Source organism: Cnephaeus nilssonii (genome assembly GCF_951640355.1).
Source record: "Cnephaeus nilssonii genome assembly, chromosome: 5".
NCBI classification, from domain to species: Eukaryota; Metazoa; Chordata; class Mammalia; order Chiroptera; family Vespertilionidae; genus Cnephaeus; species Cnephaeus nilssonii.
The window spans coordinates 33700948-33718869 of record NC_137076.1 but is presented as its reverse complement, the minus strand read 5'-3'; the positions used below and the strand labels follow the sequence as shown (position 1 = coordinate 33718869).

The 17922-nt window shown below is 38.4% G+C and overlaps 1 protein-coding gene across 4 annotated transcripts in view; it reads right to left on the bottom strand.

Annotated features, from left to right (window-relative positions):
• FZD3 (frizzled class receptor 3) overlaps positions 1-17922 on the bottom strand; it is an 86377-nt gene that overhangs the window by 39282 nt on the left and 29173 nt on the right. For 3 of the 4 annotated variants that reach the window (XM_079773253.1, XM_079773251.1, XM_079773252.1), the window contains 2 exons: positions 14344-14540; positions 7308-8325 (listed from right to left, as the gene is read on the bottom strand). In XM_079773253.1, coding sequence (XP_079629379.1) covers positions 7308-8325; positions 14344-14540 — 1215 coding nt within the window. Of the gene's footprint in view, positions 1-6804; positions 8326-14343; positions 14541-17922 lie in introns of those variants that run through there. The other variant, XM_079773254.1, reaches the window with a different exon arrangement.

Here is a 17922-nt window from a genome sequence, read left to right as displayed (position 1 = left end):
TACCCTCCACATTGTTCAAGCGTCAACTGTAATTCTAAAGAAAAGCAGCAGGCAGAAAGTAAGGTAAGAACAGAAATAACTGAATTAAAATTATAATCCTCTGGTAAGATTGATCAAGGGAGAAAAAAAATAGAACATACATTAGGAACCAAAATAGGAAATAGTAACAATTTTCAAAATTGAAACATGTGAATAACCTTATACTAATTTATTTGAAATATTTTTCTAGAAAACTATAAATTCTCAAAAATGCCTCAAGAAGAAATAAGACCTGAATAAAACATTACTATTAAAGAAATTGAAATGGTAGTTTAAAAAACCTACTGATTCCCAAAACGTCTCTCACCTTACTTCTACAATACTATGACAGAATTTTTACAGGATATACTAACCCTTTCAAAGAGCAGAGAGCCCTAGTTATTATGGAAACTGTTTCAGAGAAACAAACCTCACTTTATGAAGCTATTATAATCTCAACACCCAAACTAGACAGGGACAGTACAGGAAAGTAACAATTATCATCATCTATCTCATTTATGAGTGTACAGTTGTCTCCCCTTATCTGTGGTTTCACTTTCCGTGGTTTCAATTACCTGTAGAGCCACAGTCCAAAAATATTAAATAGAAAATTCCAGAAATAAACAATTTATAAATTTTAAATGACACACTGTTCTGAGTAGGATGATAAAATCTAGCACTGTTCTGCTCCAGCCTGCCCAGGACATGAATCATTCTTTTGTCCAGCATCTACATACTATATAATACCTGCCCTTTAGTCACTCAATAGCCATCTTGGTTATCAGATCAACTATCTCAGTATCACAGTGTTTGTGTTCAAGTAGCTCTTATTTTACTTAATAATGGCCCCAAAGGGCCAGAGTAGTGATGCTGACAATTCAGATGTGCCTAAGAGAAGATGTAAAGTACTTTCTTTCCATGAAAAGTTGAATAATTGTTATAATTATTCTATTTTATTAGTAGTTATTATCATTAATCTCTTACTGATACCAACTTATAAATTAAACTTTATCATAGACTAGAGGCCCGGTGCACAAATTTGTGCATGGGTGGGGATTCCTTGGCCTGGCCTGCGATCGGGGCCGATCAGGGCTGATGGGGGCGGCCTGGGGAGGCTGGCTGTGGGAGCACACTGACCACCAGGGGGAAGCTCCTGCATTGAGCGTCTGCCCTCTGGTGGTCAGTGCGCATCATGGCAACTGGTCATAAAGGACACTTAGGCTTTTATATATATAGATGTGTATTTAGAGGGAAAAACATAGTATATACAGGGTTCAGAACTATCTGTGGTTTCAAACCTCCACTGGAGTCTTGGAATGTATCCCCTGTGGATAATGGGGGACTACTATAGATGCAAAAATTTTAAATAAAACATAAGAACTGGAAAACAAGTAAGAGACAAAGCTGTCCTTATTTTCAAACAATAGAATTTCTACAAAGAATATCTAAGAGAATCTAAACACAATAGAACTAATAAAAGTTCACAGGGATGCTCAATATAAGATCAACACACAAAAATCAATCAATGGCATTCTTGTACACCAGCGATAAACAATTTAAAATGTAACAGAGAAAATATCTTATTCACAAATGCATCAAAAACAAGGTACCCAGAAATGAATGAACATATAAACAAAAAGATATGAAAAACTCAGTATACAAAAATGGCAATTTCCCCCCGGATTCATTTAAAATAAAAAACAAGTTCAATCCCAACAGTGTTTTTTAATGAATAAATTGCTGGTAAAAATCACACAGAAAAGTGCCAAGATGGCTACAATAATTTTGAAGAAGAAGGTAGGGGTAATGTGGAACTGACACAAGGTCATAAAAACCAATAAAACGAAAGAGTCTAAAAATGAGACTTGTATATGACAGAGGTTGCATTACAATTCAGAAGGGCTATGTGATAAATGGTGCAGAAAGCATATTGCTTATTCATATGAAAAATAAAATCACGTTACAACACAAAAACAAACATATTTCAAGGGATTAGAGATATAATCAAAAATTCAAATTTTAGCCCTAGCTGGTTTGCCTCAGTGGATAGAACATCAGCATGTGCACTGAAGGGTGGTAGGTTCGATTCTGGTCAAGGACATGTACCTTGGTTGCAAGCTCAATCCCCGGTCCTGTTCAGGGCACATGTAGAAGGCAACCAATCTCTCACATAGATGTTTCTTTCTCTCTGTCTCTCTCCCTCCCTACCACTCTCTCTAAAGATCCATGGAAAAATATCCTTAGGTGAAGAATAACAAAACAGAAAAAATTTCAAATTTTAAAACTGCTAGAAAAAATATAGCAGACCACATTTATGACTTTAGAAACAGGAAAGGATTTTTTAAAACACAAAATGCAAAGAAAACACAAGTGAAAAGACAAGCTACAGAGCAGGATAAGATATCTGCAATAAAAATACATGGCAAAGAATTAATGTCAAGAATATTTAAACTATAACAACAAAAGGCAAATACCCAACAGAGCTATGGACAAAGGTTACAAATAGGCAAATCACAGAAGAGAAACCCAATAAACATACAAAAACACACTCAACCTCATCAAACTCATACTGTACTGAGTGTAAAATTAAAATAACTACTTGAGTTGAAGATGTCTTATAATGCAACAATTTCACATTTTGGTGTATATCCCATGGAAATTCTTATTCATGTACAAGGAAGACAGGTATTACAAAAATATTCATTGCAAAATGGATAACAAAAAAACCCAAAAAACAAAAAACCTGGAAACTATATGCCCAGAATATAGTTTCAGAATAATGAGTGAATAAATTGCAGTATATTTCTACATTAGACTACTAGAGTTAAAATAAACACATATAAACATTTATATTCTTAAAAAGATAAAGTTGAGTGAAAAAGCAACCTACAGATTTACCTCATTCATATGAATTTTTAAAACTTGCAAAACAGCAAGTTTTATAGATACATATCCAGCCACAATATAAAAATACTAGAGGCCCGGTGCACAAAATTCGTGCACGGGGCGGCGGGGGGGGGGGGGGTTGTCCCTCAGCCCAGCCTGCACCCTCTTCAATCTGGGACCCCTTGAGGGATGTCCGACTGCCCATTTAAACAGGCAGTCAGACATCCCTCTCACAATCCAGGACTGCTGGCTCCCAACCACTCACCTGCCTCTGCCTGATTGCCCCTAACCGCTTCTGCCTGCCAGCCTGATCACCTCCTAACCACTCCCCTGCCAGCCTGATCGACGCCTAACTGCTCCCCGGCCAGCCCAATTGCCCCCAACTGCCCTCCCTTGCTGGCCCTATCACCCCTAAATGCCCTCCCTTGCCAGCCTGGTCGCCCCTAACTGCCCTCCCCTGCCAGCCTGGTTGCCCCCAACTGCCCTCCCCTGCTGGTCCTATCACCCCTAACTGCCCCCCACTGCAGGCCTGGTCCCCCTCAACTGCCCTCCCCTGCAGGCCTGCCCCCCAACTCCTCTCCCCTGCAGTGCTGGTACCCCCCAACTGCCCTCCCCTGCAGGCCTGTTTCCACCCCAACTGCCCTCCCTTGCTGGCCTGGTCTCCCCCAACTTCCCTCCTCTGCTGGCCTGGTCACCTCTAACTGCCCACAACTGTCCTCCCCTGCAGGCCATCTTGTGGTGGCCATCTTGTGTCCACATGGGGGCAGCCATCTTGTGTCTTGGAGTGATGGTCAATTTGCATATTACTCTTTTATTAGATAGGATTAGGAAGAGCCCTAGCTGTTTTTTTCTCAGTGATTAAAGCATCAGTCCGAGCACTGAAGGGTCCTGGGTTTGATTCCGGTCAAGGGCATGTACCTTGGTTGCAGGCTTGATCCCTGGTCCCATTCAGGGCACATGCAGGAGGCAACCAATCTCTCACATCTATATTTTCTCTGTCTCTCCCCCTCTCTACCACATTCTCTAAAAGTCAATGAAAAAAAAAATCTTTGAGTGAGGATTAATAAATATATATATTTATATATATATTAGGAAAAATGATAACTATCACATTTATGAGAAGGGTTACCTCTGGGAAGGGAGAAGGAAGGGGAATGGGAATATGAAAGGGAACGGAAAGGTTCATCAATTTTGTCTTTAATAATAGATAGCCAGCCAGCCAGATAGATAAAATATAATATTAAATTTCAACATTATGAGTACATGGGTGTTCGTTATTTTCTATACCTCTATATATTTAAAATATTAACATAACCTTCCTTAAAAGGAAACATTAAAGAAAAATAAACTACAGTATTAACATAAATACATATCAAAAACAGATGTATAGCATAATATTTACATACTATCCTATATAATGAAAGCCTAATATGCTAAGTGCCCAGTCATCCGTTCAACCAATCAAAGCATAATATGCTAATGATATGCTAAGGCTGCTCAACCGCTCGCTATGACATGCACTGACCACAGAGGCAGTCGATCCGTTGACTAGTTGCTATGACGTGCACTGACCACCGGGGGCAGACAGTCATTGGGACAGCTGAGGGGACCTCCCCACCCCAAGTGCACAAATTTCGTGCACCGGGCCTCTAGTATAGTATAAAACAAAAGTTTTTCATAGCTACATTCACATTGGTAATTGTATAGACTTTCATGGGAATGACACTCCAAATTTAGGATGATGGTTAAGTCTAGGCAGGGAATAAGAGAAATAGGACTGGGGAAAGGTACCCAGGAAGTTTCAGTCAAATTTGTAGTATGATTTCTCTGAAAAGTCTAAAGCAAATATGGTTTGCTAAAGCTTAGTACTGGATGGCTTAAAAAACCTATTATTTATATATATGAATGTATGTAAATAGCAAGAGCAGCAACAAAAAATGAAGAAAATGAATAATAAAACTAACATTTGAGCACTTATATAGTAGGTACTTTTCTAAGTGTCTGCATGTATGTTAAAAACAAACTTAGGAGATAGATTCTATTACTATTTATATCTAATACTATTACTATTAGATTCTATTATTCATTTTACAGATGGGGAACTGAAGCAGAGAGGAGTGAAGCTGGTCTAAGGTTATAAAGCTAATAAATAATGAAAGTAACCAAGAAGTCAGGATTCCTGCTTCAGAGTTGACAGCTTAATAACTATGCTATTGTTATTATAACATTCTCTATTCTTTTCAGTATGTTGGAAATCCAACATTTCTGTAAGTTGGAAAAAGAATTTTAACCTATGACTACAAAGGAATGTACTGTATGTGCGTGCACATACACACACATATATCTGTGTAGCTTAAACTGTTTCTGAAGATGCTAAAAGAATTCTAGAAATGTCTTAAGAATAGCAGCATCCCAACTACTCTAATTTACATACTTGAGGTTTGGGATGTTTTTTTAAAATATATTTTTACTGATTTCAGAGAGCAAGGGAGAGCAAAAGAGAGATAGAAACATCAATGATGAGAGAGAATCATTGATTGGCTGCCTCCTGCACGATCCCCACTGGGGATCGAGCCTGCAACCTGAGCATGTGCCCTTGACCGAAATTGAACCTGGGACCCTTCATTCTGCAGGCCAGCACTCTATCCACTAAGCCATACCGGCCAGGGCAAGGTTTGGTATTTTTTAGATCATTTTTTCATAGTTAAACTTTGTTTTTTTAATAACCCTAATATAATATATATTTGGAATCTTAGATAACTTATATGGGGAAGCATATAATGTAATTCGATCACCTTTTTCTCTCATTGGGGGCAAAATTCGATTATTTTCAGGACTGAAAATTCATATTAAGAGTTGTTAATAAGTAATTCTGTTAAGAAATATAATACAATTTCAATTATTCATTCTTTCGGTCTCTTTGAGTTTATTTTTTAAAAGCTAGTAGCTAATATTTATACAATAAAAATGTAATTTTGTATAGGACTATTTACACAACAAAATAAAAGGGGAATTGGCATTTTAATTCATCAAATATTTATGAGCTTTGACTATGTACTAATCACACATTCCTTATTCCCGGTACCACTGTTACCATTTTTGTTGTTGTTGTTGTTAATCCTCACCCAAGGATATCTTACCATTGACTTTTAGAGAGAGTGCAGGGGAGTGGGAGAAATAGAAACATCAATGTGAGAGAGACACATCGACTGATTGCCTCCTGCGCGTGTCCTGACTGAGACCAAGGATCAAGCCTAAAACTAAGGTACATACCCTTGACCAGACTCAAACCCGGGACTCTTCAGTACAAGGACCACCATGCTATCCACTGAGCCAAACTGGCTAGGACTGTTACTATTTCTTATGTCTCTTCTCAATCTATACACCCACATTCTCAATGGTATTATCTACTAACCTACAAAATATGCATTAAAAATATGATAACACAAAAAATATGAAAGCAAAAGAATTTCTTGCTTTCAAAGAGTTCACCATCTAGCAGGAGAAATAGACAAGTAAAATACATAAGTACTTTAAGAAAGACATTTAAAAGGTATTAGAGAAACATAAGGGTTGGGATAGATTGAAAGGTGGCTGGTGCACTTCTGATAATAGGAAACCTGGAACATGATGAACAGGAGATAACTTTCAAGAAAACTTGTCTTAAAAGGAAGAAGAGAGGGTAATAGCTAGTGGCATAGTTCCAGAGAAGGTTTTAAGATGAGAGAAATACTTAGCATCAACTCCTCTGAATTACTTTCCTTGTTCCACTTCTCTCCTAGGACCTAAATCCCAGATGAGTGTGAGCAAGTTACTATACATTTCTAAGCCTCAAAGGAGACAGATGTTTAAGAACTTTATAGAGGGAACCTGAAAATGATCTCTAAAATTCTATGATTCTATTATTATGATTATCTAATCTCTTTAAACTAAAAAGTAAATCACAAAATATTCAGTATGCAAAAGAGAAAACAGACCAATTAAGAAATGAACTGGTTTGTACAACTGCATTCTAAAAAACAATTAATTCCTATTTTGAACATCAGTAAAATTTCTACAAAAAGACGGTACCTTTTTACCAGAGTTGGTAAAGTGCTTCTTCCCCTCAAACCTGCAGAGTTTTAAAGAATCAACAAGCAACTATTTTGTAATAACAGACGTAAATTGCTTAAAAGCCCATACCTTAAAGTGGTAAAAGTCATATTTTAAAAGGAAGATGTTTATAGAAACACATGTATGCCATTCTTATTACAATATATTTGTTCATTATCTTTTGCTTTAAAACTTTAATATACAAGTTGAAGGTTCATGAAGTTTTTTAAAGCCCCAGCTAAGATTAGCTCTTCATAGTAATATGCCTTCTTTTCACTATTACACAAAATTTAGAACAAGGTTTCCCTTACCTGATATGGACATGGAATGTGATATTCTCTGCAGCGTTCTTGTATCCATGTTGTTTCCCAGATGCCACGGTAAGCTTGCTCATAAAAATAGCATCCAATTACAACCAAGAGTGGTACCAGATAAAGAATGCTGAAAACACCAATCCGGATCATAAACTTCACCAATTTATCTTGGTTCTCCTTTTCTAATGGAATCTCAATTCGAACTCTGTTTAGGGATATAATGCCAGCTAAAAGGAGTGAAACCCCAACTACCACATATAGGCAGAGGGGTGCAAGAACAAAGTATCTCAATGCATCAATATCGTAGAGGCCAACAAAACACACGCCACTGATATTGTCACCTTCAATTTTATTCATCGCTAAAAGGATGATAGTTAGAGTTCCAGGGATGCCCCATGCACTGGCGTGAAACAGCAATGCTTTCTTCTCAATAGCTTCACTACCCCACTTTGGCACAGCTGCCAAGAACCATGTGATGGTAAGAATTACCCACCAAACGCTGCCAGCCATAGTAAAAAAATAAAGTACCATAAAAAGCATGGTACAAGCTTTATTATGAGATCCTTGTGTCACTGTGGAAGCCTTATACTGTGCAGGGCTAGATGCATTGCAGGCTACTCGGTCCTCAAGCAAAAACCCAATGAAGAAAATTAATGATACCATCATGTAGCAGACTGCATAAAATATAATAGGTCTTTCAGGATAACGAAATCTTGTGACATCAATCAAAAAAGTTAAAAAAGTAAACAACGTGGCAGAGAGGCAAATGATTGAGATCAATCCTATGAAATATCGAGCAAATGAAAGTTCTTCTCTCCTAAAGTACATATTTGGACAAGGAGGTGAACAATCACGCACGTGCAAAAAAGAATAACCAAGATCAGGATCAATTTTCAACTCCCGGGGACACCAAAAACCATAGTCCCTCTGCACTGCCACTGGGGCTCCTTCAGTAGGATCTCCAGCTAAATTCAGATCCACAAGTCGAGGGTATGGCTCATCACAATCTGGGAACCTATAAAATACAAGATGAGAACCATTTTACTTACTGGGAAATCACTGCCACTTAACAATTTGGATTTCCAAAATTAGCACCTGCAAGTATTTATCCTTACATACTTAGAGCACATTACAATAAGTAGAAATAAACAGTAATATATTCTGTTTGGTTCACAGAACTAGATTTTCCATAGTTGACCAAAAATGATAATGTTTCACACTTAATTTTGTCTTGGCTTTAAAAACAGTACTCTTGCCGGTTTCATGGGTTCGATTCCCAATCAAGGGCATATACCGAGGTTGCAAGTTCCTTAGTAGGGGCTTGAACAGGAGGCAGCCAATTGATGTGTCTCTCTTATGTCGATATGTCTCTCTCTCTCTCTCTCTCTCTCTCTCTCTCTCTCTCTCTCTCTCTCTCTCTCCCTCCCTCCCTCCCTCCCTCCCTCCCTCCCCCCCCCCTCTCTCTCTCTCTCTCTCTCTCTCTCTCTCTCTCTCTCTCTCTCTCCCCCTGCCATCTCCCTTCCAGTCTCTCTAGAATTCTTGGGTGAGGATTAAAACAACAACGAAAACAGTATTCTTTCTTAAAATGGTCAAGCATAGCCATCCAAAAAAGGTATATGCCCAGCCAACATGGCTCAGTGGTTGAGTATTACTGGTTGATTCCTGATCTGGGCACATGCCTGGGTTGCAGGCTCAATCCCCAGTGTGGGGCGTGCAGTGGGCAACTGATCGATGACTTTCTCTCATCACTGATGTTTCTCTCTCTCTCTTCCTCTCCCTTCCTCTCTGAAATCAATAAAAAAGATATATATTTTAAAAGGTATATATAGAAACTATTTATTTAGAACACAGTTTAGAGCATTTCAAAATATAAACATATATATAAAACAAGTAAAATAAATAAATATAAGTATATAGTTACAACAGAATAGAAGCTAGAAGTTAGTTTGGTCTAACTACAGTATAGTCTTCAATTTACCCTATATTCACATAGAACTTACTTAAACATAAGAGTTAAAAATATTCCCTAAATGGCCGAAACCGGTTTGGCTCAGTGGATAGAGTGTCGGTCTGCGGACTGGAAGGTCCCAGGTTCGATTCCGGTCAAGGGCATGTGCATTGGTTGCGGGCACATCCCCCGGTGGGGGGTGTGCAGGAGGCAGCTGGTCGATGTCTCTCTCTCATGGATGTTTCTAGCTCTCTATCCCTCTCCCTTCCTCTCTGTGAAAAATCAATAAAATATATTTTAAAAATATATATATTCCCTAAATGCATGTTCCAAGGTATTTGAGTTAGATTAACATTAAAAATCCTTATAAGTGGCTTATATACCTGTTTATATGCATCAAATAGTTTCCAAGGAACTATCACTTATATTTGCCAAATGCATGCATAACCTTATGCTGTAGTGGATTAATCTTTTATTTTTTGATACAAACCATTTTCTTCACAGGGGTTGGAATTAGAAAGCTAAAGATTTTAGTGTTTTCCCCTCATTTTACAGTCATTCTCTGCTTATCTTATTGGTTAATTAAAGGCCTTCTAAGGTCTCTAATGTCAACTATTTCCTTCCTACCATCCCTAATTTCTCTCCAATCCATTGCATTCTCTAATCCAGTTATTCTCAAACTTTAAAGTGCATGAGAAAACTTAAGATCCTTTTAAAATGTAAATTCTCAGTCCCCACCACCACAAATCATATTACAATATACTCTTGTTAGGGCCCAAGAAATCTGCATTTTAACAATTTTCCAGATCCACAAACTTGAGTGTCATAGCCTCAGGACAGAGAAAATAGGGCAGACATACATACATGACTAACAGTACCATTCTTATGAACTTCCTGCATCTTCAATTTTCTTGCCAGTAGCAGTTGCTAAGTCCTCAGACTCTCACTAACTAAATGTTTACTAGTTTATATGCATCAAATAGTTTCCAAGGAACTATCATTTATATTGTTTGCCAAATGCACGCATAACCTTATGCTGTAGTGTATTAATCTTTTATTTTTTGATACAAACCATTTTCTTCACAGGGCTTGGAATTATAAAGACAGAAACTTACTGCATTCAGGCATTTATTGGAATCTTAAAGTATGCCAAGGGTTTAACATAAACAGACAAAAGAACAGGGTCTCTATCCTTCAGTCTAAAAGGAGATACATACTGGTAAAGACAACACAAAAGACAGCAGTGTGATACATGAAGCAATCAAAATCTATATAAAGTATAAAATGATATAGAGAAGGATTAATTAGGAGAAGAGGTTATAAAAGACTTCACAGGGTAAGTCTCTGAACATAAAATTTTGAATCAGTATTTGCCAGTATTGGAAGTAAGCCAAACAGTGTTTTAGCAAGAAATGCAAACAAAAGCATACAGATGTGAACAGGGTGTGTTTAGTACTACTGGAGCATGAAGGACAGGGATGAGATTGGAGAGGTAAGCATGTTGCAGAAGTGTGTGTGTGTGTGTGTGTATACAAAACTGATAAAATTTAAAACCATGCAAAGTAATACTATGTATTTTTATGGATGTATTTGTATATATCTAACTGCCAATTCAACACATACCCTCCCTTCACTCAAAACCAAACTCTTGATTTTCACTCCTTAGATTTCTCCATCTCCATAAACGATAATTTCATTCTAGCTGCCTAGGCCAAAAGCTTTGGGGTCATCTTCTCTCTCATTTACACGTCAGAATCTACCAGCAAATCCTGTCATTCTACTTTGTGATATTCCAGAATCTGATCACTTCTCTTTTTCTCCACTGCTGCCCCCCAGTTTGACATCAGTGCCTCATCCCTGGACTTCCAATTAATCTCCACTTCCACACAGCAGCCACTCCTGTGCTCATGATCATGTTTCTTCTGTTCAAAATCCTCTAATGGCTTCCCTTCTCAGAGACAAATTCAAATTCCTATTAGAGCTACAAAACTACCTCCCCAGTACTTTTCTGATCTTATTTAATCTTTCCGTTCTTCCTCCCTCACTTAGCTCCAGCCTCTTTGATCTCTTTGTTCTATGAATATGCTAAGCATTCTTTCACTTCAGAACCTTTGAACTTGTTTCTCTGTTTCTTCTGCCTGGAGTATTCTTTCCTAGATATCTGTATTTGTTCTCCCACTTTACTTAGGTACCTGTTCCAATGCCTCCTTATCAAAAAGGCCTTCCCCAATGCCTCCACAGACAATAGAGCTTCTACTTCCCTGTATCGTATCACTATCACCTAACTCCACTCTTTTTTAAAATTTATCTTTATGGTTGAAAGTATTTTTCCCCATTTTTCCCCCATTGACCCCCATCAACTTGTGCCCCCACCCCCAGGCCTTCACCACCACACTACTGTCTATATCCATGGGTTATGCATATATGCATATAAATTCTTTGGTTAATCTGTTCTCACCCACCCAACCACCCTGCCTTCCCTCTGAGATTCATCAGTCTGTTCCATACTTCTATGTCTCTGATCTCTACTCTTTCTTAATAGCATTTTTTGACATTATCTATTTATCTCCACTAGAATTTTAGCTCCATAAGAACAGAGATGTTTTGTTTACTGTTCATCTTCAACATAGAATAGTGCCCACACACAGAGCACATCCATTTACTATTTGTTAAATTAATTATTGTTGAATAAATATATTCATATAACCCTACCCCAAGTAATTAGAAAGGTGACTAAGAGCAGTGTGGAAGACAGAAGGAGCTGGGCAAAAATGGGGACAGAGATACCAGTTGAGCCAGAACTGAAACAATTTAAGACAGTGAGAATGTGACAGCTATGAAATTAGTTAGATACAGCAATGGGATTTATAACTGATTAAATGTGGAAGTTAAGGTCAATAAAGTTGGAAGATGACTTCTAGGCAATAAAAAAATAATCTAGGAATAAAGTAAATTTGGACATGTTGAAACTGAGTTATCTGAGACAAGATCAGGCCAGCATTTCCAATGGCTCTGGATATGCAGATATAGAATTTTGTAGGAAGACATCAAAGCTACAGATTTAGATTTAATAGTCATCAGTATATGAATAAAAGTTTAAATCAGTAAGATGATATTATCTGGGGAAAGCACATAGAATCAAAGAGAAAAGGAACAGAACTCTGAGAAGCACCAGTATTTAATAGTCAGAAAGCAGTAAAGGATCCAATAAAGAAAATTGAGAAGGATTGGTCCGAGATGTAACAGACTACAGCAGTACACATATAATGGCCTAACTGGTTTTCAGGAGAGGACAGGTTGAGGTTAAGGAGAATAAGGGTCAAATACAGAATAAAAGTGAAATACGGGTTTGAAATGAATTATATAGATTAAGCTTAGGTGCTTAGGGGGATGAGCACAAATTTCCATATGACCAAAGACAAACAGCAAATAGAACTGCTATGGTTTGAATCATTAAATAATAGCACAGGTGCCCTAACTGGTTTGGCTCAGTGGATAGAGCATCGGCCTGCAGACTGAAGGGTCCCAGGTTCGATTCCAGTCAAAGGCATGTACCTTCGTTGTGGGCACATCCCCAGTAGATGGTGTGCAGGAGGCAGCTGATCAATGTTTCTCTCTCATTGATGTTTCTAACTCTCTATCCCTCTCCCTTCCTCTCTGTAAAAAATCAATAAAATATATTAAAAAAAATAATAGCACAGGTAATTTATAAGACATTGGTTGAATCAACCAGTTTGAGGATCTGAGCAAATATAGTGGAAGAAATAAACTAAAAATGCTAGCAAACGTGTTATTTCAAGTGATGGACCACAAAGCTTAAACTAAGTAAGGAAATAATTACGATCAGGAATGGGTCTATTGGGAGAGTAAAAAAAACACACAAAAGTCTAGGGGTGTCCATGAAGCGAAGATGGGTACAGTAGAAACAAAAATATGAGAGATGTGGAAGAATGAGTTGTTATGAAAGATCAGCCTGCCAGGATTTAAGCTTTCAGAGTTAGGCAATCCCAGGCAATAGTGAGGACATAAAATAGATTTAATCTTATCAAAATAAAGAAATAAAGATCATGATGAGATTTCTATACTTGTATATAAACTTTTAACATAAAAAGACCACTAAACAATGAGAATTAGATACAAAAAACAAAATAGGATTCTGGTCCAGTCAAAAAATTTACAAACTTCTAAAGAGGGACTATAAACACAATCAGGTATTTGAGGAGAGAGTGGATAAGAAAGCAAAATGTCAGTGAATTGACTACAAGAAATTAATGTTTTATTTCTTAAATTTTCCATCTCTCAAATGAGAATAAACCACCTGCTTTTTACCTACCTCCAAGGACTACTGTCAGATGATAAACAAATTTAATTTTAAATATGAAGGTGACAATGTTCACTGTAGCATTGCTCATAATAGCAAAATCCTGGAAATAACCCAAATGACCATCCTTAGGAGATGACTAAATAACTATAGGATATTAATATAACTGGCCTTTATATAGCAACTAAAGAAAATGAACCAGACCTAAAGATATAAAAATAGGTACATGTAAAAAAATATAATGTTGCTTATGGATATGTATATATGTAGTAAGAGTATAAAAACAAAACACAGGAATGATTAACAACAAATTTAACATGATTACTTCATCTCTGGGGAGGAAAGAAGGTAATGAAATCAAGGCAGGTACCAAGGAAGGAATTTTCAACTTCATTTAAATCCTTTTTTTGTGTGTGTTTTTTTTCTTAAAAAGAAAACATCAGCCCAGCCGGTGTGGCTCAGTGGTTGACCTATAAACCAGGAGGTTATGGTTCGATTCCCAGTCAGGACACATGCCCGGGTTGTGGGCTCGATCCCCAGTGTGGGGCATGTAGGAGGCAGCCGACCAATGATTCTCTCTCATCACTGATGTTTCTATCTCTCCCTCTCCCTTCCTTTCTGAAATTAAAAAAAAAGTATATATTTTTAAATTAAGACTAATATATATGTACTTAAAAAAGTTTTTAAAAACTGATGAACAAGACAAGTAATTTTTAAATATATTGCAACATAAGTAATGATCCATAAAAATATGATTTTCGCACCTACTGCATTCCATATCTTCAGGCCAAGGAACACCAAACATCTCCATAAGCTTTGAACATTCGCTGTAAGCCCGCTGACACAGTCTACGACAGGGAAGTGTGACACGTCCATATTCCATACAAATAGGAGCATAGAGTGCACAAAGAAATGGCCGGAAATCCCGAGAACAATCCAGGTTCACCATAGGGTGGAATGGCTAGGAAAAAGTTAAAATTGAACCATTAGAGAAAGATTTATATATAAATTAAAGTTTTCTATATATAATATTGCAATATTCAATTTTTTGTTTAAAAAAATTCTGAAAGTTATTAAATTTTTTGAAGGAGGATTTTTGTTTTGTTTTTAACAAACTATCTTAGCCCTACCCCTAGAGATTCTGATTTGGTTAAGTCTAAGATGTATTCCAGAATCTATATGAATATTTTAATTGCTATTGGTAATATTAATGTAGAGACAATCCTGAGAACCAATAATAACAATATGCTCCATTTTATAAAGAAAAAAAAACACAAAAAAGATATATGTTAAATGCTCAAAAGAGTGATTATTACTTGGTGATGAGATTACAAGAAATGTTAATATTCTTCCTTTTATGTATTTCAATTTCTATATTTTCTTCAATTAATATGTATCAACAGGAGAGAGGACAAGAAGTGAAAAGGAAGGAGAGAGGAGGAAGAGAAGTAAACTAGTTATTTTGAGGGAGAGAAGTAGGGAAAAGATCTCTCACGTTTTCTCATACTTTCTTGTTCTTTTTACATTAAAAATTAAAGATAAAACAAAAGAGAGTTCTTCAAACTCTGAAATCACTTGATGTAAACAGAGCTAACTATAAGCTGATATTAAGAAAGCAAAAAGGAATAAATAGTGGCTCCAAACAGAAAACCATATTAAATCATCATTATAACCACAGGAATAGATAAAATATCCTAAGAAGTGTACATCTGGGCTTTTTTTCTTAATATATATATTTCTATTGATTTCAGAGAGGCAGGGAGAGGGAGAGACAGATAGAAACATCAATGATGAGAGAGAATCACTGATCGGCTGTCTCCTGCATGCCCCACACTGGAGATGGAGCCTGCAACCCGGGCATGTGCCCTGACCGGAATCGAACCAACCTCCTGGTTCATAGGTCGATATGCTCAACCACTGAGACACGCTGGTTGGGCTGGGCTTTTTTTAAAGATATATTTTTATTGATTTCAGAGAGGAAGGGAGGAGAGATAGATAGAAACATCAATGCTGAGAATCTTTGATCGGCTACCTTCTGCACACTCCACTCTGGGGATAGAGACTGAAACTCGGGCATGTGCCCTTGACCGGAATGGAACCCAGGACCCTTCAGTCAGCAGAATGCCACTCTAGCCACTGAACCTAACTAGCTAGGGCACAAATGGACTTTTGAAAAATATTTTTTCACTTGTTTACATAATAGTTTAAGAGTCATTATTGATTTTGAATTAATAACAAATATTCTAACTACCAGGCCTATAGAGTAAGAATCAATTTATTACACTGATAAATATTTACAAGAGATCTCCTATACACAATACAGTCAGAAAAGCAAGAATAACTTAAAGAAACTGATGTCAAAGAAGTTAACTGTAGAACAGTAGACAGGGATGTTGGCTTTCATTACTCTTATTCAACACTAGTGGCCCGGTGCACGAAATTTGTGCACATTAAAAGGGAATTAATTAGAGGAAATATTTTAATATTGCTATTTGCCCTTTCTCTATAATAGAAGTGTCCGGCCGGCCCCACCCCCATTGGGCAACACCAAGACTTGGCCGGCCCCACCCCCATCAAGCCCAGCCCCGACGGGCGGGGGACACAGCCTCATGTCCTGGCGCTGGGGGTGCAACCTCAGGTCCCCTGGCCCTGGCCCGAACCACACAGCCTCACCCAGACCCGCCGCGCCGCGGGACCCATCAATGCACCTACTGGTGACCAGTCGTTTGGTCGTTACAGATGAAAATAAAGTCTTGAACTTAAGCATGCAGATTCATTTTCAAAGCCTTATTTGTCTACGTTCTCTAAATTGCAAAATAAATAAGATCTTCAGCCAGACAGCATCATAATGCCAAGTTCTTTATATAATGACACTTACCATTCTCTCCACGCAGTATGCTCCATTTGAATGGATTAAATGTAAGTGACTCATATGAAAACACTGCTGCTTGCTCTTAATAGAGGAAGCATTAGCTCATTACCTAAGGCCATAAAGTGGTTTAAATGGCATATAATGACTTGAAGAACAGAAGGAAAAATAACAACAAAAACACACACAAAAAAACCAACATTCAGTGCTGTGGACAGCAGAATCCTCTCCCTTTCCCTTTGTGTTTTCTGCTTTTCCCATGAACCTATTTGCGCTCTGCCTCAAAATTAACATAGAAGACAAAATCAGATGCTGTAATCTGCACTTTATAGTGCCATTTGAGTACAAAGAGGTGTTTTTCAATTTTTACCTTTTTTTTTTTTTTTTTTAAATCAATGCAGCTCAAACCTGCTCCCAACATTCCAGGAGCCAGGCCAACATGGCTGTGTGGACAAACCTTTGTTAGGTGCTGGGACAGGGAACAAGGCAGGTGTTGCTGGAAACGAATCAGCTCTCCTCTCTACATAGGAGTCTTTTCATTATAAAATGCAAAGCAGCAGCCATTTTCCATTACCCCCATCCCCAGCCCTCCTCGGCTGGGGCGTAGGAAGGAGCTGGAAGGATATCTACTCTCGGCTCTTTGATTTCTCTTATTTAACTGAGCCCAGTGACAGCTGCTTTTCTAAGCGCAACGCCAGCCGCACCTGGAAGGCAAGTGGCAGAGCTGACCGGGAGCTTTGACCAAGCCCAAGCGCGAGGGTCACAGCAACCTTAGCAGGTGGGCTGCTCCTGAAGACTCTAGGCCCCTCCCAGATCCGACCCCAGCTCTCTGCTCCTCCCCTTTTCACCCACAGGCGCCACAGCCATGGTCTGCCCCAAGGCTTGCTATGCAGACGCCCAGGGTTGCAGGTTCAAGACGCTCTGCCTCCTCCTGGCACTTTGAGCCATAAGCGCTGGCAGGGACCTTTCCACACAGTCTTGGTCTTTGGTCACTGCTGAGGTTTTCTGGACTCTCTAGACCAGGGACAGCCAGGACCTTTGCCTCTGACCGACGCCGTGCCTGCAGCCTGCCTGGGGTACCCCCAGCCCCGGGAAAGCGTGGGGGCGTGGTCGGCCTGGGTGAGGGGCTGTGGGGGGGTGGGGGGTTGGCTAGCCGCCCCACTCTCAATTGGGGTGGGAGAGGCTGATCAGGGGTGGGGCCAGGGGAGGGGCTGGGCAGGGCAGCCATCTTGTGATGGTGTTGCAGTGTGAGGGTCAATTTGCATATTACCTCTTTATTATATAGGATAGTACTGGAAGTCCTAGCCACAATGATCAGACAAGAAGAAAAAAATAAAAGGCATCCAAATTGGAAAGGAGGAAGTAAAACTCTCATTATTCGCAAAAGATATGATATTGTTCATAGAAAATCCTAAGATTCCACCAAAAACTAGTAGATTGAATAAATGAATTCGGCAATGTAGTAGAATACAAA